The sequence below is a fragment of the Caretta caretta genome, chromosome 1, assembly GCF_965140235.1.
Source record: "Caretta caretta isolate rCarCar2 chromosome 1, rCarCar1.hap1, whole genome shotgun sequence".
Lineage (NCBI taxonomy): Eukaryota > Metazoa > Chordata > Testudines > Cheloniidae > Caretta > Caretta caretta.
In genome coordinates this window covers 28,100,551-28,119,929 of record NC_134206.1, presented here as the reverse complement: position 1 = coordinate 28,119,929, position 19,379 = coordinate 28,100,551, and the positions used below count along the sequence as shown (strand labels likewise).

Below are 19,379 nucleotides of genomic sequence, written 5' to 3'. Positions count from 1 at the left end.
TGAACTTCCTTTTATTTGTTTTAAACAATTAATTTCGTTGTTTGGCCTCTAGTTCTTATGGGAACAAGTAAATAACTTTCTCCACACCACTCATGATTTTATATACCTGTATCATATCCCCCCTTAGTCTCTTCTTTTCCAAGCTGAAAAGTCCTAGTCTTTAATCTCTCCTCATATGAGACTTGTTCCAAACCCCCAATCATTTTTGTTGCCCTTTTCTGAACCTTTTCTAATGCAAGTACATCTTTTTTGAGATGAGGGGACCACATCTGTACACAGTATTCAAAATGCTGGCGTACCATGGATTTATATAAGGGCAATAAGATATTCTACGTCTTATTCTCTATCCCTTTTTTCATGATTCCTAACATCCCTTTTGCTTTTTTGACTGCCGCTGCACACTGTGTGGATGTCTTCAGATAACTATCCACGATGACTCCAAGATCTTTCTCCTGATTAGTTGTAGCTAAATTAGCCCCCATCATATTGTATGTATAGTTGAGGTTATTTTTTCCAATATGCATTACTTTACATTTATCCACATTAAATTTCATTTGCCATTTTGTTGCCCAATCACTTAGTTTTGTGAGATCTTTTTGAAGTTCTTCACAGTCTGCTTTGGTCTTAACTATCTTGAGCAGTTTAGTAGTTGCAAACTTTGCCACCTCACTGTTTACCCGTTTCTCCAGATCATTTATGAATAAGTTGAATAGGATTGGTCTTAGGACTGACCCTTGGGGAACACCACTAGTTACCCCTCTCCATTCTGAAAATTTACCATTTATTCCTACCCTTTCTTCCCTGTCTTTTAACCAGTTTTCAGTCCATGAAAGGATCTTCCCTCTTATCCCATGGCAACTTAATTTACATAAGAGCCTTTGGTGAGGGACCTTGTCAAAGGTTTTCTGGAAATCCAAGTACCCTAAGTCCACTGGATCCCCCTTGTCCACATGTTTGTTTGACCCCCTCAAAGAACTCTAATAGATTAGTAAGACATGATCTCACTTTACAGAAACCATGTTGACTTTTGCGCAACAATTTGTTCTTCCATGTGTTTGACAATTTTATTCTTTACTATTCTTTCAACTAATTTGCCCGGTACTGATGTCAGACTTACTGGTCTGTAATTGCCAGGATCACCTCTAGAGCCCTTCTTAAATATTAGCATTACATTAGCTATCTTCCAGTCATTGGGTACAGTAGCTGATTTAAAGGACAGGTTACAAACCATAGTTAATAGTTCCGCAATTTCACATTTGAGTTCTTTCAGAACTCTTGGGTGAATGCCATCTGGTCCTGGTGACTTGTTACTGTTAAGTTTCTCAATTAATTCCCATGCTTCCTCTAGTGACAATTCAATCTGTGACAATTCCTCAGATTTGTCACCTATAAAAGGTGGCTCAGGTTTGGGAATCTCCCTAATCTCCTCAGCTGTGAAGACTGAAGCAAAGAATTCATTTAGGAATCCACAAACCTTTTGATTGCTGTGAGCGTACCTTCAGTTAATAAGGATAAGTTCATCACAAGTCCCCACTTCAGCCACTCACTTCAAAACTCCTTTTGTCTTAAGTTTGCCACAATTTGTAAGTCATAGGTGACAATTTTGTTTTTATAATCAAAATATTTGGGGGTGAATGGGGCTAGAAAAGTGAATGCTTCCTGGGAGGGTTATAAGAGCAGCAGGAGGAAGGAGGATTTGGGGCTGCAGAGAGGTGAGAGGGATAAATGGGGACGGTAACAGGGCAGGGGAAGAAGTTGGGTGCTCGGGTAGGGGAGGCATGGCACCCCAACCCTCTGCATCCCCTAATGGTGCATGTCCTGTTCCACAACTACCTAAATGATTACTAACTCCTACCAAACATTTTTTCCTGTCTTAAAAATAATTCTAAAATTCAGTACAAAATTTTTAATGCAAAGTGATTGTATGTTGTCCCCTGCAGAATGTTGAGTTGACTAAAACTCAAACTTCTGAAAACCAGGAAATGCATAGTTAAAGTGTTTTCGTGCATCCTTAACTCTGCCCTTTTTCAGCAATGCCCCAACATAGAATCATAGAATATATCCGGATTGGAAGGGACCTCAGGAGGTCATCTAGTCCAGCCACCTGCTCAAAGCAGGACCAATCCTCAACTAAATCATCCCAGTCAGGGCTTTGTCAGGCCTGACCTTAAAAACCTCAAAGGAGATTCCACCACCTCCCTAGGTAACCCATTCCAGTGCTTCACCACCCTCCTAGTGAAAAAGTTTTTCCTAATATCCAACCTAAACATCCCCCACTGCAACTTGAGACCATTACTCCTTGTTCTGTCATCTGCTACCACTGAACAGTCTAGATCCATCCTCTTTGGAACCCCCTTTCAAGTAGTTGAAAGCAGCTATCAAATCCCCCCTCATTCTCTTCTGCAGACTTAATAATCCCAGTTCCTCATTAAATGCCTCATTAAAACACATACTACTTCTCTGTCAACCCCACAGTTGTTGAATTATTGCATGGGCAACCATAGCTGCATTTCTTGATTTTCAGAAGTTTTGAGTTTTGCTCAGTCTTTGTTCTGCATGGGGATGACATACCACCAAGCAACCCTAACTTTGTGCTAATGTAGTCTCTTGCTATTAAATTGGAAATGCAGGTTTGTAACTGAAGTAAATACTGCCAGATATATAACCAACTACTTATTAGAACCACCTGCATTTGAACAGTGCATAAATATTCTACTTTCAACTAAAGTGAGAAGTCCCATGGAGGACTGTTTAAAAAGTTTTTTTCCTAGCACATCTCCAGTTTTTGTTTTTTGCTGTGGACAAAATCTTGGAGTAAGTGCTAAGAATAAACCCTTCTCTTGCAACCCACAACTCATCAATATATGAGCTGTGCTACTTTTCAGAAGGGACAGTCTTTGAATGTGCTTGCATTAGAACAGAATTTCTGTGAACACTGGAGAACTCCAGTCTCTGCTTGCATCAAGTTCAGACTCTAAAATGGATAATATAAATATTCAGTGTTTGCTCGTAATCCCAGTTACATTGACTTTGTTTTAGGCCCTCCTAATATAAATTCTGAGAAGACATGCAGCTGCTCAAATACCATAAATGTCTACAGTCAGCCAACTTCTTGGATTGATAATTCCACAGTCTTACGTGTTGGTCTTTCTCTTATGTCAGTCTGTTTCCTTTAGCAGCTGGATAGTGGAAACTTTTTTTCCGACAGTGTCCCCTACCATTTCCAGGGGAATTGAATAAAGCATCAGTTCTGAGTAGGCAGATTGGCCAGCCAATCTGTCTATTTCTAGTTGATAATTGGCCCCCAAATGCAGTTTTAAACAAGTGACTGGCATTTATTAACCTACCAGTATGAGAGAAATAATTGCTAAATATATAAACTCTTACATTAGGTGAGCCAATATTGAATATTTATTGTGTTGATTTCAAAAATAAATTTTTGCTTGATTAATGTAAACTGTGCTGAACAGAACATAAAACTCTAGAAAAGTTTGTTTTTTTCCATTCTAGTTTCTGGAACTTCCAAAATACATTGATGAAATCAAAATGGAAATATGTAGCTGGTTGGTGAAAAGGGTAAGCTGTGATGCATTCCTGTTAAATTACCACATTCTAGTACACTAATTTTCTTTAGGGAAATTAAAATTTTAAATGCATGGCTTTTTGGAGAAAGTAGTTATCAAGTGAATTGTTGCACTGTTTTGCTATCTGCATCCAGCAGTATTCTCCTGATGGGGTGTTCAAAAAAACAGTGCCACAGTAATTCAGCATCTGGCATCGTTGGTTTTCATGCTGTTATGCATGTTAAACCTGGTATATCTGTTGGAACATGTAGATTTAATTAAATTGTAGGTGGTTTTATTCGGAAGCTGGTGAAATAATGTTGCCATTGAAATATTGTGGAAGTACCAATACAGACTTTTATAAATCACAGTAGTAGAAAAATGAAGTGAACTTTACATCAGAATATCTTTGATTTTGTGTTCTTAAAGGGGGGGAATTTCCTATGGCGTTCTGACTGTAGAGAAACACAAGCTGACTGCGGTCACGGTCAGGAAGATCATCTTCATACTGAGAGGGTATGTACAGAGGAAATGTACATATTTGTAATCAGGAAGGAAACTAAGGAAAATAGCTAGTGTCAAGATAGGGATAGGTCAGTTGATGATCATGCTCAAGTCTTAAACTGGACTTGAAGGTGCATTTTTGTTTAAAGCAGAAATAAACCTTTATTTTGAAAAGGGACACGATATCTTTTTTACTATAAAGCCACTATGAGAAGAGCTGGAAGCCTTCCCACAAGTTTCACATAAGTAGGTGTTGTCTAATGACCTTTTCCTTCATCTTTCCATATGCTGTGCATTTCTGCAAACTTGGGTGCTGGTTCCACTGAAGCTCCTGATATCCAGTGCCCTAGAATGACTTCTTGCAGACCAAAGCCAATTTGAGCAAGCTTTAGGATCTGAGGTAGACAACTAATTTTGAAGCTTTTAAAATGTCCCTTTTCCTCTATAGGGATCATTCAACACATTACGTTACTTCCATTTTTGTCAAGCTACTTGCAGTTCATTTTAATCTTCTTGCCTGCAGTAATTTGGCCCTGTCTACTTGGGTAAAAATGTGTGGTTTTTTAAAGTTTGGGTTTTTTATTGAAAACCTCTAACATCTGTGTAGACCCATTTGAACTATTTCCCTCCTAGTGTACAGTATGACCAGCTCAAACAAATTCAAAGGTGGCGAACTTTTTTTTTCTGTGCAGGGGTGCCAAGGTTACACAATCTTTCTTGTGCAAACAGAGCCTTTTAAAGCTAAATCTAATAGGGGAAGAAAGCCAACAGTATATGGACTACTAATTTAGGTGAATAGTTGAATTTTTTTGTAATATAGTTGACTATCTTGTTTAAAAAGATGAATTTTTGATAGCTGGGTGAAACTGCCTCGTTACACACTAAGAATAGGCACAATTAATGGTGTGTGTCTGAACTGAGCAACGTGGCTACAGAAGTAACAGGTTATGCTTCCATCACTGTAAAATGAATTACAGTGGTGACAATGAGACCTGTGACAAACTAGTCTTAAAATGAATTTGAACTTTTTGTCCAGATAGAAGGGTAAATTCAAACATAGGTTCTGAAAAATGGTCCACTGTATTGAGATTATCATAAAATACTCATCTGCTTCAGTTTATTTTGACATGCGGGTTTTTGTCCGCTAGGCCAGCGGTTCTCAACCAGGGGGCCATGACCTGCAGCTGAAGCACAAGCCCTTGTACCCCCATTTGGTTGAAACTGGGAGTGGAGTCCTGGTGTGTCCTGGAGGTTTTATAGCATGTTGAGGAGGAAAGAAAGAAAAAGGTTGAGAACCCCTGCCCTGGGCAGCAAAACAAGATCTGTGGTTTAGATCAAGTTTAGCCATAGACTTTCTATAAGAAATCCAGGTAGGTGCAGGTTAGGGATGTAAAAGTCTAACCCAGTTAACTGATAAGCGTGATGCTTACCAGTTAACCAGTAACTATTAAACTCCGCCCAGGGTCCTGGCTGCTGCCCCCACACCCTTAGTTCCCTGATTAAACATTTAACTGTGTAACTGATAGAATTTTAATTGGTTACACAGTTATGTTTTTAAATGTTGTTTACATCCCTAGTGCAGGTTAATATCTAAATACATATGGTGCAGCATGCATTTTGTCAAAGAAATTGAAGATGGGGATTACAAGACCACTTGACTCTTCATATCACTTTCTTGGAAATTGGGCTTTTCATATTTAGGGCATTTATCTATGTTTCTGGAGTCCTGTTGGAGGATTTAGAGGTTTATGTTAGCAAGGTTTGGTTCTGTAGTGAACAGGGAGGTCCCATACCTTCAAAGACTTGATAACTATGTATTTTGCAGTATTACTGTAGCTGTTTTTGTTCCAGGATACTAGTGGGACAGGGTGGGTAAGGGAATATCTTCTTATGGGACCAACTTGGCTGTTGGGAAAAGACAAGCTTTTGAGTTTACACAGGACCTGAACAAGAAAGCTCTTGTGTAAGCTGAAAAGGTTGTCTTTGGCCAACAGAAGTTGGTCCAATAAAAGATTACCTCACCCACGTTGTCTCTTTCATTACTTAATGTCAGCATTTGAACTGCAGTTTGAAAGTAATGTAAATGGATGATTATGAACCACATCCTGCCTAATGCAAATTGTGTAATAAAACTACTTCTATAACAATTCCAGGGGAAAGGTAAATTTTAAATTGTAGAGGCCACTTAACTGGCATTTGAGTATAACAAACTGAATTCTCTCTGTTTTCAGGGAGTCCAAATAACTCTGGAACACGCAGTCACAAATCACATTTTCTTCTGGTGTCTTGGTAAGAAATTCTGGTGTGACTCCTTGAATGAATTTTGTGGTAAACTACCTGGTTAAAGGGTGTTGCATGCCTCATTAACTCAAAATTGATTTGCATGCTATAGGATTGGATTATGCTAGGGTGTGTAGCATCAGAATAGAATCTGCAGTCCTTGTTGGAAAGCAAAAGGCTTCATAATGAGGATTATGCACAGACCTGTATTCCTCTAGTTGGCTCTTTTGAAGAGCCATATAAAACTCATTGTTAATTAGTCCTATTAAACTTGCCATCAGATTGTTTTGGTATAGGAAGAATTAGAGCTTTTTTTTTCATTTAACTGGCATCTGTTTCTATATTGAAAGAAATAGGTGGAGATGTTTCATAAAGTAAAAGTGTATTCTGCTCCGGAATATAGAGGATATTGTGAGGAAATGTTATGATGATTGGCAAAATGTTCAACTGCTCTGAAAAGAGTGAATGATGACAGCCTTTCTGAACACTTGGTTATGTGGCTCTTGTCTATCTTGCTCTAGTTCAGGTACACACTTGCTGTTTAATGGTTTAAGCTTACCTTAGTATCAGACTAAAGGAAAAATGCATTACAATTGGGACAATCGTGTTTGTTTGCCACTGCTCTGTGTGGCAAGTGTGTGGTTTTTTTTGTTAACTTTATCCCCTGGGTTCTAGTTTTTAGCTCTCCAAAAGTAGGGTTCTGGCTGGTAGTTGCATGGGTGATTTTTCAAGGAGAACACAGGTGCTTCAGGAAATGTATGGTGGTACAACCCCATTGTTAAAAATTGCTGCTGCTTATGTGTTTGTGTGGCGGTAAACTGACCTCGATCTTTCAGGTGGATCACATGTTTAGGAAGCAAGGCAAGTGAAGTGATTACAAAGAAGCCTGGTCAACCAGAAATGAGGAGATGCCTGTTCATGAGGTAGGAAATTCTACCCTTCACCCTTTTATTAAAAATTCAGTGAGTGGTGGCTTTTGGTTTTAAGTAAAAACTTATCTTCTATCAAATTTATTTGATTTGAGAAGCATTCCTTACTAAATAATTTAATTGTAAATATCATAGAATGAACACTTAGTTTCATCAGTGCTATCTCTGCACATAAGTGAAGGATTTTTTAACTTCACTGGCATCTCCAAAGGACATCTATACAAAAATAGCCAGCTAAATAGTAACATAGAACTACACTTTTGCCTGAAAACTTAATTGCTGTTATAAATAACACATGAGATGGCTAACTGAAGAAATAGCAGGGAGTTTTTTGCCTTTTTTCAGTCACTTTGTGCAATTGATAGCAGTTTGTGTATAGTCAGTTTTCCTGTCCAGATTAATAATCTGGATAAAACTAAATTGCTGGCCATTATCATCAAGCAGTCTCCAGTTCCAGATTATAACCAGTTCAGTATTAACCTGTCTGGATGGGACATAGAGCAGATGGCAGCTGTTAAAATATTTGGGCAGCATTGTAGACTGTACTGAAGGATCCTCAAAAGACGTGGACATGTGTACAGCAGCAGCTGGTGCTGTTGTAGAGTTTTTGGGCCTGTCAGCAGTCTGTGGGGAAGCTGTGATATCAGGTTTTCTACAAAGCTTCTGATGTATAGAGCCACAGTTGTATCAACTCTGGCAGTGAAATGGATTGTGAGGAAAGATCAAGAACGCCAGATTGATGCTGTTGATTCTCGTAGTCTTTGTTCGATGAAGACTTCATATCAAATGGCAGGACAAGATCAGAAATCATTATACATGATGGAAAAAGCAGGCTTTTACTTTTCAGTAGGTGTTCCTGTTGAAGTTGATCTTTAGGCTGGTTGATATTGGCAAAGCTTGTCCTATATTGGAAATTACAGAAGCTGTAGGATCTTAGCCCTGTATTTCTTACTACAGTACCACATAACTGTTGAGGTCTATCCCGATGGAGCCTCTCCTATAGGTTCATGTCGTTGGAAATACCTCGTAGAGCAAACTTGTGGTTTCGCTTTACCCATTGAACTATTTGTTAGCTCTGTGGGATAAAACTGCAAGACAGATTTTAATTGCGGGGGGTGTGTGTAACTATTTAACTCTCTATGCATGGACACTGAGCAATATATTTTCTGTCCTGTAGGCACTAGCTTAGTTAACACTCAACATGGATTGAAAATCTTATCTCACAAGGAAATGAGCAAATTGCTGGGTAAGATTTAGTGAGTGACTTGTCCTGTGCTTTGATTTCTCATTGTAACTAACTTGTTGAATCACATTGTCACCCTGCAGCTTAAACTAGGATCTCATGTGTTCTGTTTCTGCAGCTTCAGAAATTGTGAAATCAATCCTTCACCCAGCCTTTGCTGGAAAAACTAAGTTTTCTTTTTAACAGATTGTTTCTAACCTTCATGGTTTGTCAAGACCAGACAGTGTACAAACAGACATATTAAGTTAGTAGACAATTTGAAAGAACAGCTTTGAGGTGTGAATCTCTCTCATTTTGCGGGCTGCTAATGCTAAAATCCAAATGAAAGTAAAGCAACATTAATGGATTTACTAAACTTTAGCAGAATGTATGTATCCCAAACTGAACTTTCCATGACCATGTGCCAAAAGTCAACTATCACTTCTCTAGCTGCCAAACTCCCATCTTCTGAAGTGCTGTAAGCACTCAGAATAAAAACGTACAACACATTGAAAAGGTAGAGGCAGCATAAAATCAGTGTCAAGTAACAGATGTATTTTCATTCAATGAAATTGCTGCAGAAATTCCAATTCACTGTGCTGGAGTGTTGCAGAATCCAGGGATCTTGCCACAGAATTACTGCAGATAGCAGTGTCTTGACTAAAACTAGCTAAATGTTCTGTTTTAAAAAATGCATCAGTTGGAGTACAAATACCTCTTATAATCCTGGAAACAGAGTTTTACTAGCTTCATTTAATAAGAACTCCTCTTATGCTTCTGGTTACTTCACAGCTTGCAAAATGGAATTTTGCTCGGAGTTTACTACTGTTAGATCATTAACTTCTAATTCAATGCTTACAGAAATGTAATTTTAAAATGGGCTGATATTTTGGGATGGTGGAAGCTGTTACAAACTGTTTTAACTGCGCACTGCAAGGTATCTGCATCCAACAGCATTCTTCTGATGGGATGCTCAAAAGCCAGTGCTACAGTAATTCAGCATTTGGCATCGTTGGTTTTCATGCTGCTGTGTGCTTGTTAAACCTGGTATTTCCGTTGACACAAACTGGAGTCATCTGTATGGATTGAATGTATCTGATTTTAACTTATCCATATAGTAAGCTATTGACCAGCTGTAGAAGACTGACAATCAGTGGTGCACTCACTACTTTATTCTTTTTAGAGGGACTTCACTACACTAGACAGACCAGATTTCATTATGACGAAAGAATTGTTTGAAACACAGTATCATGACACCAACTTGTTTGACAGGTAATATACTTACAACAGTCGAAACATTTTTCATTCAATTTGGAAGGTATAGAATTGCAAATAACTCAAAATACAATTAAGATTTTGAGAACATCTAATATGCTGAAACTGCAGCAGTCAGTGAGTGTTTCTACTTTATTCCAACACTGCTGAAGTGTAGTCTAAATCTCAAAGGCTAAGGCAATCCTCATCTCTAATTGTGATAACATTTTTGACTTGGGCAAAATCAATTTGGAATTGTTACCCATATCTGAAATTAGGATAATTCTTACATACGTACCTGGCATTGCATATGTACCTTGCGTGGGTATTGTGATTTAGTGCCTCAAACAATTTTGAAGATAAAAAGTAACCTGAAGTTCCAGGCTGTGTGAAGGAAGAACTGATGTCTACTATGAGGTGTAAGCACTTGTAATGCTTCGATCCATCAAGGACGACTGTTCCAATTCTCAGCTTAATTTTTAGAGCTTTAAGTTGCCTTCCGCATCATCATATAACAACTCTGGCCTTTTCCATTAAAGGTTTTAATGCTCAAGTATTACTCAAAACTCCAATCGGTGGTCATTACCAAGGATACTAGGAAATACCATTTCTGGTGTGCTGTGGACATGACCATAAAGTAACTCCATCAGATTTTGGCATTGCTACTTTAATAGCACTAAATCTGTTGGAAACAAGTAATGTAAGGGATCAAAGAGCACTCTTTCATGTCACGGTCTGTTTTTGCATAAATCCTCACTGAGAACCTTTTTACATAGGTTTGTTCTGTTAAGAATAGCCAGATTTCAGCTAAAGCTATCTAAAAAATATTTTTAAAATATTAACTATGGAAGAATTATCACTTTGACAGTACGTTCTTTATCAGGATTACAGGCAAAAATCCCTGACTTTATTGAATATTTCTAATAAAGATCTGTTTTGATTTCGTTGGAAGCTCCTCAGATGGTTCACTGAAGAGCAGTTTATCACAGGACTCCTACATTTAAATGTAACTAAAGAAAACTGACATTAGCTAAACTGCCTCTGAATAGAGTGCTTTTCCTGGCTTATCTTCAGGCAACTCTCACCTTGCTGTAATTTATGGCTTGATACTAACCAAATCTGGTGACTCTCACTTGAACCCTTTAGTGCCTATTGCTGACAAATCATTGACCGCAAATTCCAAATGAAGACCAGGCTCTGACATGGGTATGGAAAACTTTCTAGCTGTATTGCAAAGGTAAGGATGTGTGCAAGCAATTCTGATAAGCAACAGCAGCCACTATACTTAAGGTCATTTCAAAGAGGGTTTGCATGGCTCTGAAACCAGCTGCTCTTAACGCGATGACCTAATATTGAAATCCTCTGTGGGATGCCATGAGCACTTAGTGTGCTACATGGCCTATTTCTGAGGAGATAGATGTAGTGCAGCTAGGGTGTTGATCAGGTGTAAGAGGTGTGCCACTAAACACTCCAAATTACAGATCCAATGCAACTGTCAATTAATGGGAAAACTTATGTTGGCTTCAGAATTTAGGTTACATTTTAAGTTCTTCAGGCTTCTGACCTCAGAACTGGAAGAAATGGTTTAAATTAATATTTAAAGTATGATGGAAAGCAGCTTGATGCTGAATCCCATACTTCTAGTGTACGTGTCACTTCAGTCAGTTGGTGGTCTGGCCCTAAGTATTCACATTTAAAACAGAAATAACAATTGTAAATGTTTTTTATTCTAAGCCCTTTTGTCTATGGGAGATTTCCTCTTGCTAGTTGAGGACCAACTCTGGACCCAAAAAACCTTGGAAGTTTTACTTGTATTACCTTATCTTCACATACTTCACTTCCAACAACAATCCGTTCATAAATGACAATCTAGCAACCAAAAGCCAGCTCTAGGTAACAACCTTCGAAGCAAAAGCAGACTTGCAGATGAGGGTGAAGGTTGAACCAAACCAGGGGATGTTCATTTTTAATCCACTAATCACTGATTGTGGGAACCTCAAATGTGTAGCACTATAGAGGTAGCATCCATAGGCTTGGGGAATGGATAGAGTAACTCCATACCATCTTGTAACTTGACTAACCCTACCTCCAACATACGAGCTGTAGCGACTTTTTGTTTTTGTTGAGGGAGATGTATCCAGAATGCAGACTGAGCCATCCTTTTTGTCAGAAGGGAGAAAAGGGGGTGAGGTTTTGGAAGGTCAGCTATGTAAAGCTGAGATATCAGAATTATCCTTGTTAAATAGCAGTCACTCAGGCTCATAATATTCCTTATTCACTCTTCATACAGGTCATTTAGAAGTTGACCTGCAAGTTGCTCAACTTCTAAATGAGGGCTAGTCAATAAGCAGACCACACACCAAATCCAGACTGCCAGGTGCTTTTGAATGGACCCAACATTTTTATTTACTTATTAGGGCTGTTGATTAATCGCAGTTAACTCACATGATTAACTCAAATTAATTGTGATCAATCACAGTTTTAATCCCACTATTAAACAATAGAATACTAATTGAAATTTATTAAATATTTTGGATGTTTTTCTACATTTTCAAATATATTGTAGTCTGTAATTGAAATCAGTGTCACCAGAAAGTAACAGGCATTTGCATGGCACTTTGATTTCAGTCTTGATCATTTTTAGGTATCAGTGGGGAGACAGTACCAACTAGTAGCTGAAGTTTTGAAGAATATCACTAGTATAAGTTACAATTCCAAAGTAATTGTTACGAAGTCCTTGTGTTTAACAGTGTATGTTATGTGCTTACCATTTACTGATGCATTCCAGTAATTTCTGGCTGAAAGCTTGTCTTAACCAGTGCCTCATTACCACACTGTTTGCATAAACAAAGCTGGTACTCAGTACCATTGGACTGTTTCTTTGCCAGTGCAATACTGTAACATTTAAAAAACAAAACAAAACACTGATCAGGATTCTGATCTGAGCATTAACTGATAAGGCAATACTGTCAGTCAGGGGCCACGATTTAACTTTGTAAGGGCTGCATGTTTCACATACCTGTGATAAAGTATAATTTTAAAAAATTGGATTTTATGTATTCGTTTTTCATGTTTGACACCATTGTTAGTGGGAGAAAGGGCTTTCGAATGATACCCAACTTGACCCATTTCTGATGTATGAATATTTCCACCAACCAGTGGAGCTAGCTGGAAGGGCAGTGAGGCTCCACTACAACACTGCAGAGTGACAGCATTTAAATTATAATTCTGTAGAGTTAGGAATCAAAGAATACCTCCCTTACCTCTTTGTTAACTAGCCCATGGAATTATGCATGCTCCCAGACTAATATAGACAGCGTAATGCTTTATTTTAGGAAGTGGTATGGCCCTGTTACCAGAATATTGATCGTTTCCTTACATGGTTAAATTCCTATTAATAGGAGACATGACTAATTGTATGCACTGACTTAATCACCAGAAGCTCAGCAATGTTACCTGAATCTGCTTTTTTTTTTAGGTCAGTGAGAGACCCCTCCCTAAGCTGTGGACAACCTTAAAATGTCTTGACTTTGCACTGCTCCACTGGATGCTGCTGTAGTAAACTTGATTACTGAATCCTTTAACCTAAACTTGATAACTGTCACATGTATTTTTAAAAACATGCTTTGGAGGATTTAATGGAATGAGTCACCTTCTAATCGACAGGAAACTTCAGGGTGAACTGCTACATTGGCTTCATGATTGAGTCAGTTGTATATTGTGAGCCCTGGAAAATGACACATTCTAAAGTTATTTGAGAACTTACTTGCAAATAAGTGGCAGTCATTCAATAAATTCCATACTATGTACAAAGTCTAGTTTTTCCTCATACTATTCAGTTACCTATTACTTAGCTGAACACACCTGTGCTTAATTTTCAGCAATGCAGCTGCTGCTGACACTTGGTTACCTACAGGTCAAGTTTACTTAAGGCAGGGGTTCTCAAACTGGGGATTGGGCCCCTCAGGTGCTTGAGGTTATGGGGGTGGTCATGAGCAGTCAGCCTCCACCTGAAACCCTGCTTTGCCTCCAGCATTTATAATGTGTACATTAAAAACACTTCTTTATATAAGGGGGGGTTGCACTCAGAAGCTTTATGTGGATGGGGTCACCAGTGCAGAAGTCTGAACCCCTGGCTGAAGGGATGGCAGTAGCACCCCAATTCTGCACATAGCTAGCATCTTTCATTATCATTTAAACTGGGTCCTGGGTGGCATCTTTGAGTTGAGAACCCAGGTAACTTGACCACATCAGGAGCTGAACCCAACACAACTGCATTGTAAGGAATTCAGTAGCTAGAACACAGGCTGTGTCTTTTACAAAGGTCACTGAACTGGTGACTTCCCAGGACCTCCATGACTGCAGCAGCAAACCTGAGGGCTGCTGGAGCACAGCCCAAGTACCTATGTTTTAGGTAAGGGTATTTGTATAGTAGAGACATGGGCAGCATTGCCTCTAATTTTTCCCAACAGGTGGAATGAATTTTATGTGCACCAGTATGGAGGCAGGGGCATATAAAATTCATGTTGCAGGGGTGGGGCAGAGGAGTTTGGAGTGTGGGAGGGGGCTTAGGGCAGAGGGTTAGGAAGAAGACCTGTGTGTCCCCTGCTGTAGTAGCTCAGGTTGGGGCCATAGGACAGCTGCCTCCCCTACTCACAGCAGGTCTGGGGGCAATGTATCTCTTCTCCCCCCCCCCCCAAAAAAAAACCTCTGAGCAGCTGCAGTGCTTAAGAGGCTGATACACAGCTTAGAGGGAACTTAGGTGATAGGGCATGACTTTGAGTAAATACCCAGGCTCAAGCCTAACTCCCCCTCTTCCCTCCCCCCACTGCCATCTACACAAACCCAGGGCTCAGTCCCAAAACCCTACATCAACCCTGGACCTAAAGTTCAAGCCGTTTCTTTGCAGTGAAGATGTAGCCTCACTGGTTCATGCTGGGGGAGTCTACCAAAGGAAGCCCATACATAGACTTTTATTTGCCCAGTGGACAGCCAGTTTCCCATACTGCAGCATGAAGGGCTAGGGCAGTGGCAGCCAACTTTTGGGAGGGTGCTAGGGATGGTTGGTTAGATGTACATCCACCTAAGCAGTGTAGACACTGGAGCCCCAGATGGGGATCTAAGGTTCAACCATTCTTAACCTTAGCATCTACATATTTGTAACCCTAGGTCAGGGGTGGGCCAGCTACAGCCCAGGGGTCACATCCAGCCCTCCAGCTCCTGCTGAGAAGCAGCCTCCAGGGCTTGCCTAGATCTGGCACTCCAACCAGGGAGTGGGGTCTTGCCCCACTCCACATGGCTCCCAGAAGAAGCAGTATGTCCCATTCCAGCTCCTACACACAGACAGCCACAGGGCTCCGCACACTGCCCCCACAGCTCCCATTGATTGGGAACCACTGTCAGTGGACAGTGCAGAGCTGCCTGGCTGCACCTCCCCATAGGAGCTGGAGGGGGGACATGCTGCTGTTTCTGGGAGCTGCTTGAGGTAAGTGCCACCTGGAGCACCCTCCAATTTTGTGAGCAGTCATAGCCCACCCCCAATTTCCATACCCAGATGTGGCCAAAGGGCCAAAAAGTTTGCCCACCCCTGCCCTAGGTTAACAAGTCCAGCAGCTGCTACTTCAAGTTCTAATGCAGGACTTAATGTAGACACAGCCTGAGGCATGTTCTTCAGCTTCTCTATTTAACATTTGTAAATGTTGACACTAGAACTAGATACAATATTCCACTATCAGTCTCACCACTAGAGTACACAGAGGTAAAGTGATCTCATGTTAACTGTAAGACTCTACAGCTTTTCCAGGATACAGTTTATCATTATGTGTCAGACTCTGTTGAGGAACTGCAGAGTTTCAGTAAAATGCATTGGGTAAAATTTTCAAAGGTAAAAATGGCAAGGGTTTAATTTCAATGGGAATTAATAGTAACAGGCCTAACCACTTGTTTACCCTTCCCTTTATATTTATGACACCTTTAAAATCCCTCCTGGCCAGAGGAAAAACCCTGTCACCTGTAAAGGGTTAAGAAGCTAGGATAACCTCACTGGCACCTGACAAATGACGAATGAGGAGACAGTTACTTTCAAAGCTGGAGGGAGGGGAGAAACAAAAGGATCTGTGTCTGTGTGATGCTTTGGCTAGGGACAGAACAGGAACAGAGTCTTAGAACTTAGTAATCTAGCTAGATATGCATTCGATTTTCTTTAAATGGTTGGAAAATAAGCTGTGCTGAATGGAATGGATAGTCCTGTCTTTTTGTAACTTAAGGTTTTGCCTAGAGGGATTCTGTTTTGAATTTAATTACCCTGTAAGGTATTTACCATCCTGATTTTACAGGGATGATTCTTTTTACTTCTATTAACATTCTTCTTGTAAGAAACTGAATGCTTTTTCATTGTTCTTAAGATCCAAGGGTTTGGGTCTGTGTTCACCTATGCAAATTGGTGAGGATTTTTATCAAACCTTCCCCAGGAGGGGGGTGCAAAATTTGTGAGAATTTTGGGGGGAAAAACATTTCCAAATGACTTTCCCAATAATAAACCCAGTTAGACATTTGGTGGTGGCAGCAAAAGTGCAAGGGCAAAAGGTAAAATAGTTTGTACTTTGGGGAAGTTTTAACCTAAGCTGGTAAAAGTAAGTTTAGGAGGTTTTTCCATGCAGGTCCCCATATCTGTACCCTAGAGTTCAAAGTGGGGAAGGAACCTTGACACCACTATTTTCACCTTTGAAATAAATCTCCCCTCAAGTGTCATTGAAAGGGTGTATCCTTTTAAATTGATAGGAATTAGGCAAATTGGACTGTTTTACCTCTGTATCCTATGATTTTCCAATAAATTGACACATGCACAGGTTTCATTACAAAACTTTATTAAAAAGATTCAGCTGACTTCACTTTTAAATGCAGACCATCCTCAATTAAAAAGCCTTTATACAATCTAGATCTGGTTAATCTGAGTCATAATACAAGCAGAAATGGAGTATAAACTGGAAGATGAAATCTAATTAAGCAAGCTTTGGTAGTGGTTATCACTCAAATCTTGGGAACAAACTACTGAGGTTGCTACATTATTTAAATTATGAATTTGACCTATATCAAAGCTCAGTACTTCACAGCCACATAATGATATTGCTTAATGTGACTTTGGCCTTATCATACATTCCTTGGATTGAACTGAGAAAGGAGTCAAGCACTTTTTATTCCCATTAGTCTCCTAAAGGATCTAGTGTTCAATGTGTCTTTTTGGCTCGTAGTTTTTCCAATGTTTTCTGTAAGTAAAAATAGATGTTTAAATATCTAGCAGATTGATTTAGATGCGAAGTTCCTAAATAACGGGCTGGCAGTATTATGAATAGCTAAATGCTCAATAGGAAGGGCATCAGCTAAGCATCAATGTTCTATTGAATACTTGCCACAACAGCAGATTGGTTTATTCAGACAATGAGGTATTCAGTGTTTAAATACATCGGTGTATATTTGGTACCAGGCAACCTTATGTAAATAACAGAACAAGCACAGTAATAATATTTCTTAAAGTCATGCAGTGGATGTCCTAACTGCGTCCCTCTGGAGGGAGTTTCTCAGGCTAACCCTAAATTTGTTGCAATGAATGGAACAGTGCCAACAGTAGCCAGAAGTTTAAATCCTGATACTATGGTTTGGTTTAAATCAAGTGAGCAGTTCCATTTCAGAAACAAAACTAGTGTAACCTCTTAATAGCTAGAAGTAGAACACTCGGACTGTAGAGGCACCAAGCTTTCGAACACTGACTCCTAATTTGGGAGGTTTTCACCGATGCACTCTTTCAAGCAAAGTTACAGGAGGGGAAAAATCAGGATCAGATGATGCTAAATCAGATTTAATTTGTAGGGAAGAGTTTAGATAGTTTTGTTTCTTTCCCACCGTTGTTCTGGCCAGCGTTCATAATTTAACTATACACCTTAAAGACCGTAGCTCTCTATTGCTATTTTTCAACCTGGTCTTCATTGAAAAATGCAAAATTTTAGTATGTCAATTTAAAAAATTAGTAGCTGAAAGCCTATAAACACATGTCACATGGCTGTAATTCATCACCATGAGATAGGGTGGTAGAATTTCATCATTACTGCACGAATGGCTCACCACATTTGCTTTAGATGAACTCCAGTTTTTAACAATACGACGTAGATAGCAGTCTCATTAAAAAGGGACTTCACCGACAGCTCAGTGGAATTAGAACTGCTCAGAACAACAGGCATTAAAATAGAGAAACGCTAGGCCAAGGGGTTTAAGATACTGTACCAGATGCAGTTACCTTTTGAAACTCTTTAGCCTTTTCCCTGTTTTTAGCGTAGGTTTGTTGTCTTGATTTCTCTTCCTTTCTGATTTTCACTTCGGCTAGTTGATTATAAAGTCTGCCAAACAGTAAAAATGTGTATACTTCTTATTAATGGGGGCTCAACTTAAAAATTTAAGTATTTGTATTACATATACAGGGTTAAACTGGAAACGATTAAAAATGCAACTTTGGTTTACTTCTAGTATGCCAAAAATCCTTATTAGTATTTATATCCAATAAGTTTAATTACCCAGAGTTTTGAGGTTATATTTGTAATTGTTTTACTATATATTATCATCTTGACATTTGACAGAATGTGAGTGGCAATTTTCCCAATGTTTTACTGATCTAAAATCCTGAAGTTAGATTTAAATTGTAAACACATTGGCATGAATAATTATTTTAGCTATAACAACTCAAAGTCACAGAATGGGAAAAAACTGTTTGCTTGGAACTCTGTAGGTCAAAAGTCTTTTCACTAAAGAGTGAAAACACTATTTATACAGCATAATTTATAATTATGGATAGCGAATGAGATTAGATGCAGCAACACTTAGGCCAAGGTCTCAGCCTAACTTTGTCTGGCATGAGAGTTGTTTTGCCAATTTTTTCCCCTCTTACGTAAATCTGCTTAAGTAATGCTACAGCTGGCTGGGAAAAAGTGATGTTTTGTTCATGGAATGTGTTACATTAGATTTTTGGTAAAAGGAAAAGTTAATTAGTTTAATAAATATACAATCCTGTAATCCTAAAAGTGCCTTTTAGTGGGGAAAAATAAGGACAAGGTGACAACATGAAAACTGTATAAGCAGCCTAGGTTGTGTACATTAAAGCTTGCACATATGTACTGTATGGGTTACATTAATGCTGAATGGAGAAAAATTTAATTAATGGATTCTTATACTTGTCCACATTACATATGCAAGTGAAGTTTAGTAGAACCAAACTGGAGAAATACTGGAGCAGACACTGGAGGAATAAGTCTGACCGACCAGACCAGGGATCAGAGGTGGCAATGATCGTCAGAAAATACAGGAGAATTTCCTGGTAGCCCAGAATTTGGTAACTTGGGCCTCTATCTATTTCATCATGTATGTCTGAAGTTTTATAAATAAAGGTGAAAATGATTAAGCCTGAACTGAGTGGACTCAGACTCCTAGATTTTAAGGCCTGAAGAGACCAGCACGATCATCTAGACAGACCTACTGCACCATTGCAGGACACAGAACCTCACCCACCCACTCCTGTAATAGGCCCATATACCCTGGCTGAGTTACTGAAGTCCTCAAATCTTGATGTAAAAACTTCAAGTT

The 19,379-nt window shown here is 39.2% G+C and overlaps 2 protein-coding genes and 8 non-coding genes across 20 annotated transcripts in view; 9 read left to right on the top strand and 1 right to left on the bottom strand.

Moving 5' to 3' along the window:
* Positions 1–13,565, top strand: part of TAF1D (TATA-box binding protein associated factor, RNA polymerase I subunit D) — a 34,296-nt gene extending 20,731 nt beyond the window's left edge. For 2 of the 7 annotated variants that reach the window (XM_048842902.2, XM_048842923.2), the window contains 9 exons: positions 3,511–3,576; positions 3,993–4,079; positions 4,396–4,467; positions 6,299–6,356; positions 7,184–7,270; positions 8,454–8,522; positions 9,682–9,770; positions 10,899–10,989; positions 13,231–13,565. The gene's annotated coding sequence lies outside the window, so the exon portion shown is untranslated. The remainder of the gene's footprint in view (positions 1–3,510; positions 3,577–3,992; positions 4,080–4,395; positions 4,468–6,298; positions 6,357–7,183; positions 7,271–8,453; positions 8,523–9,681; positions 9,771–10,898; positions 10,990–13,230) is intronic. The other 5 variants (XM_048842929.2, XM_048842973.2, XM_075126716.1 and 2 more) reach the window with 4 other exon arrangements.
* LOC125630700 (small nucleolar RNA SNORA40) lies at positions 2,770–2,895 on the top strand. Its single transcript, XR_007354753.1, has one exon. It is a non-coding gene; the product is annotated as a small nucleolar RNA SNORA40 (small nucleolar RNA).
* LOC125630691 (small nucleolar RNA SNORA8) lies at positions 3,693–3,833 on the top strand. The gene has a single exon (XR_007354744.1). It is a non-coding gene; the product is annotated as a small nucleolar RNA SNORA8 (small nucleolar RNA).
* On the top strand, positions 4,935–5,070 carry LOC125630693 (small nucleolar RNA SNORA1). The gene has a single exon (XR_007354746.1). It is a non-coding gene; the product is annotated as a small nucleolar RNA SNORA1 (small nucleolar RNA).
* Positions 6,765–6,837, top strand: LOC125630689 (small nucleolar RNA Z40). Its single transcript, XR_007354742.1, has one exon. It is a non-coding gene; the product is annotated as a small nucleolar RNA Z40 (small nucleolar RNA).
* On the top strand, positions 8,246–8,377 carry LOC125630696 (small nucleolar RNA SNORA18). The gene has a single exon (XR_007354749.1). It is a non-coding gene; the product is annotated as a small nucleolar RNA SNORA18 (small nucleolar RNA).
* LOC125630690 (small nucleolar RNA SNORA8) lies at positions 9,425–9,565 on the top strand. Its single transcript, XR_007354743.1, has one exon. It is a non-coding gene; the product is annotated as a small nucleolar RNA SNORA8 (small nucleolar RNA).
* On the top strand, positions 10,329–10,449 carry LOC125630694 (small nucleolar RNA SNORA32). Its single transcript, XR_007354747.1, has one exon. It is a non-coding gene; the product is annotated as a small nucleolar RNA SNORA32 (small nucleolar RNA).
* LOC125630692 (small nucleolar RNA SNORA25) lies at positions 11,041–11,173 on the top strand. Its single transcript, XR_007354745.1, has one exon. It is a non-coding gene; the product is annotated as a small nucleolar RNA SNORA25 (small nucleolar RNA).
* Positions 13,566–16,601: 3,036 nt separating the features above from the next.
* CEP295 (centrosomal protein 295) overlaps positions 16,602–19,379 on the bottom strand; it is a 55,141-nt gene continuing 52,363 nt past the window's right edge. For all 5 annotated transcript variants that reach the window (XM_048842827.1, XM_075126663.1, XM_075126667.1 and 2 more), the window contains 2 exons: positions 18,043–18,142; positions 16,602–17,017 (listed from right to left, as the gene is read on the bottom strand). In XM_048842827.1, the coding sequence (XP_048698784.1) occupies positions 16,979–17,017; positions 18,043–18,142 (139 nt within the window). In that variant the 3' untranslated portion in view covers positions 16,602–16,978. The remainder of the gene's footprint in view (positions 17,018–18,042; positions 18,143–19,379) is intronic.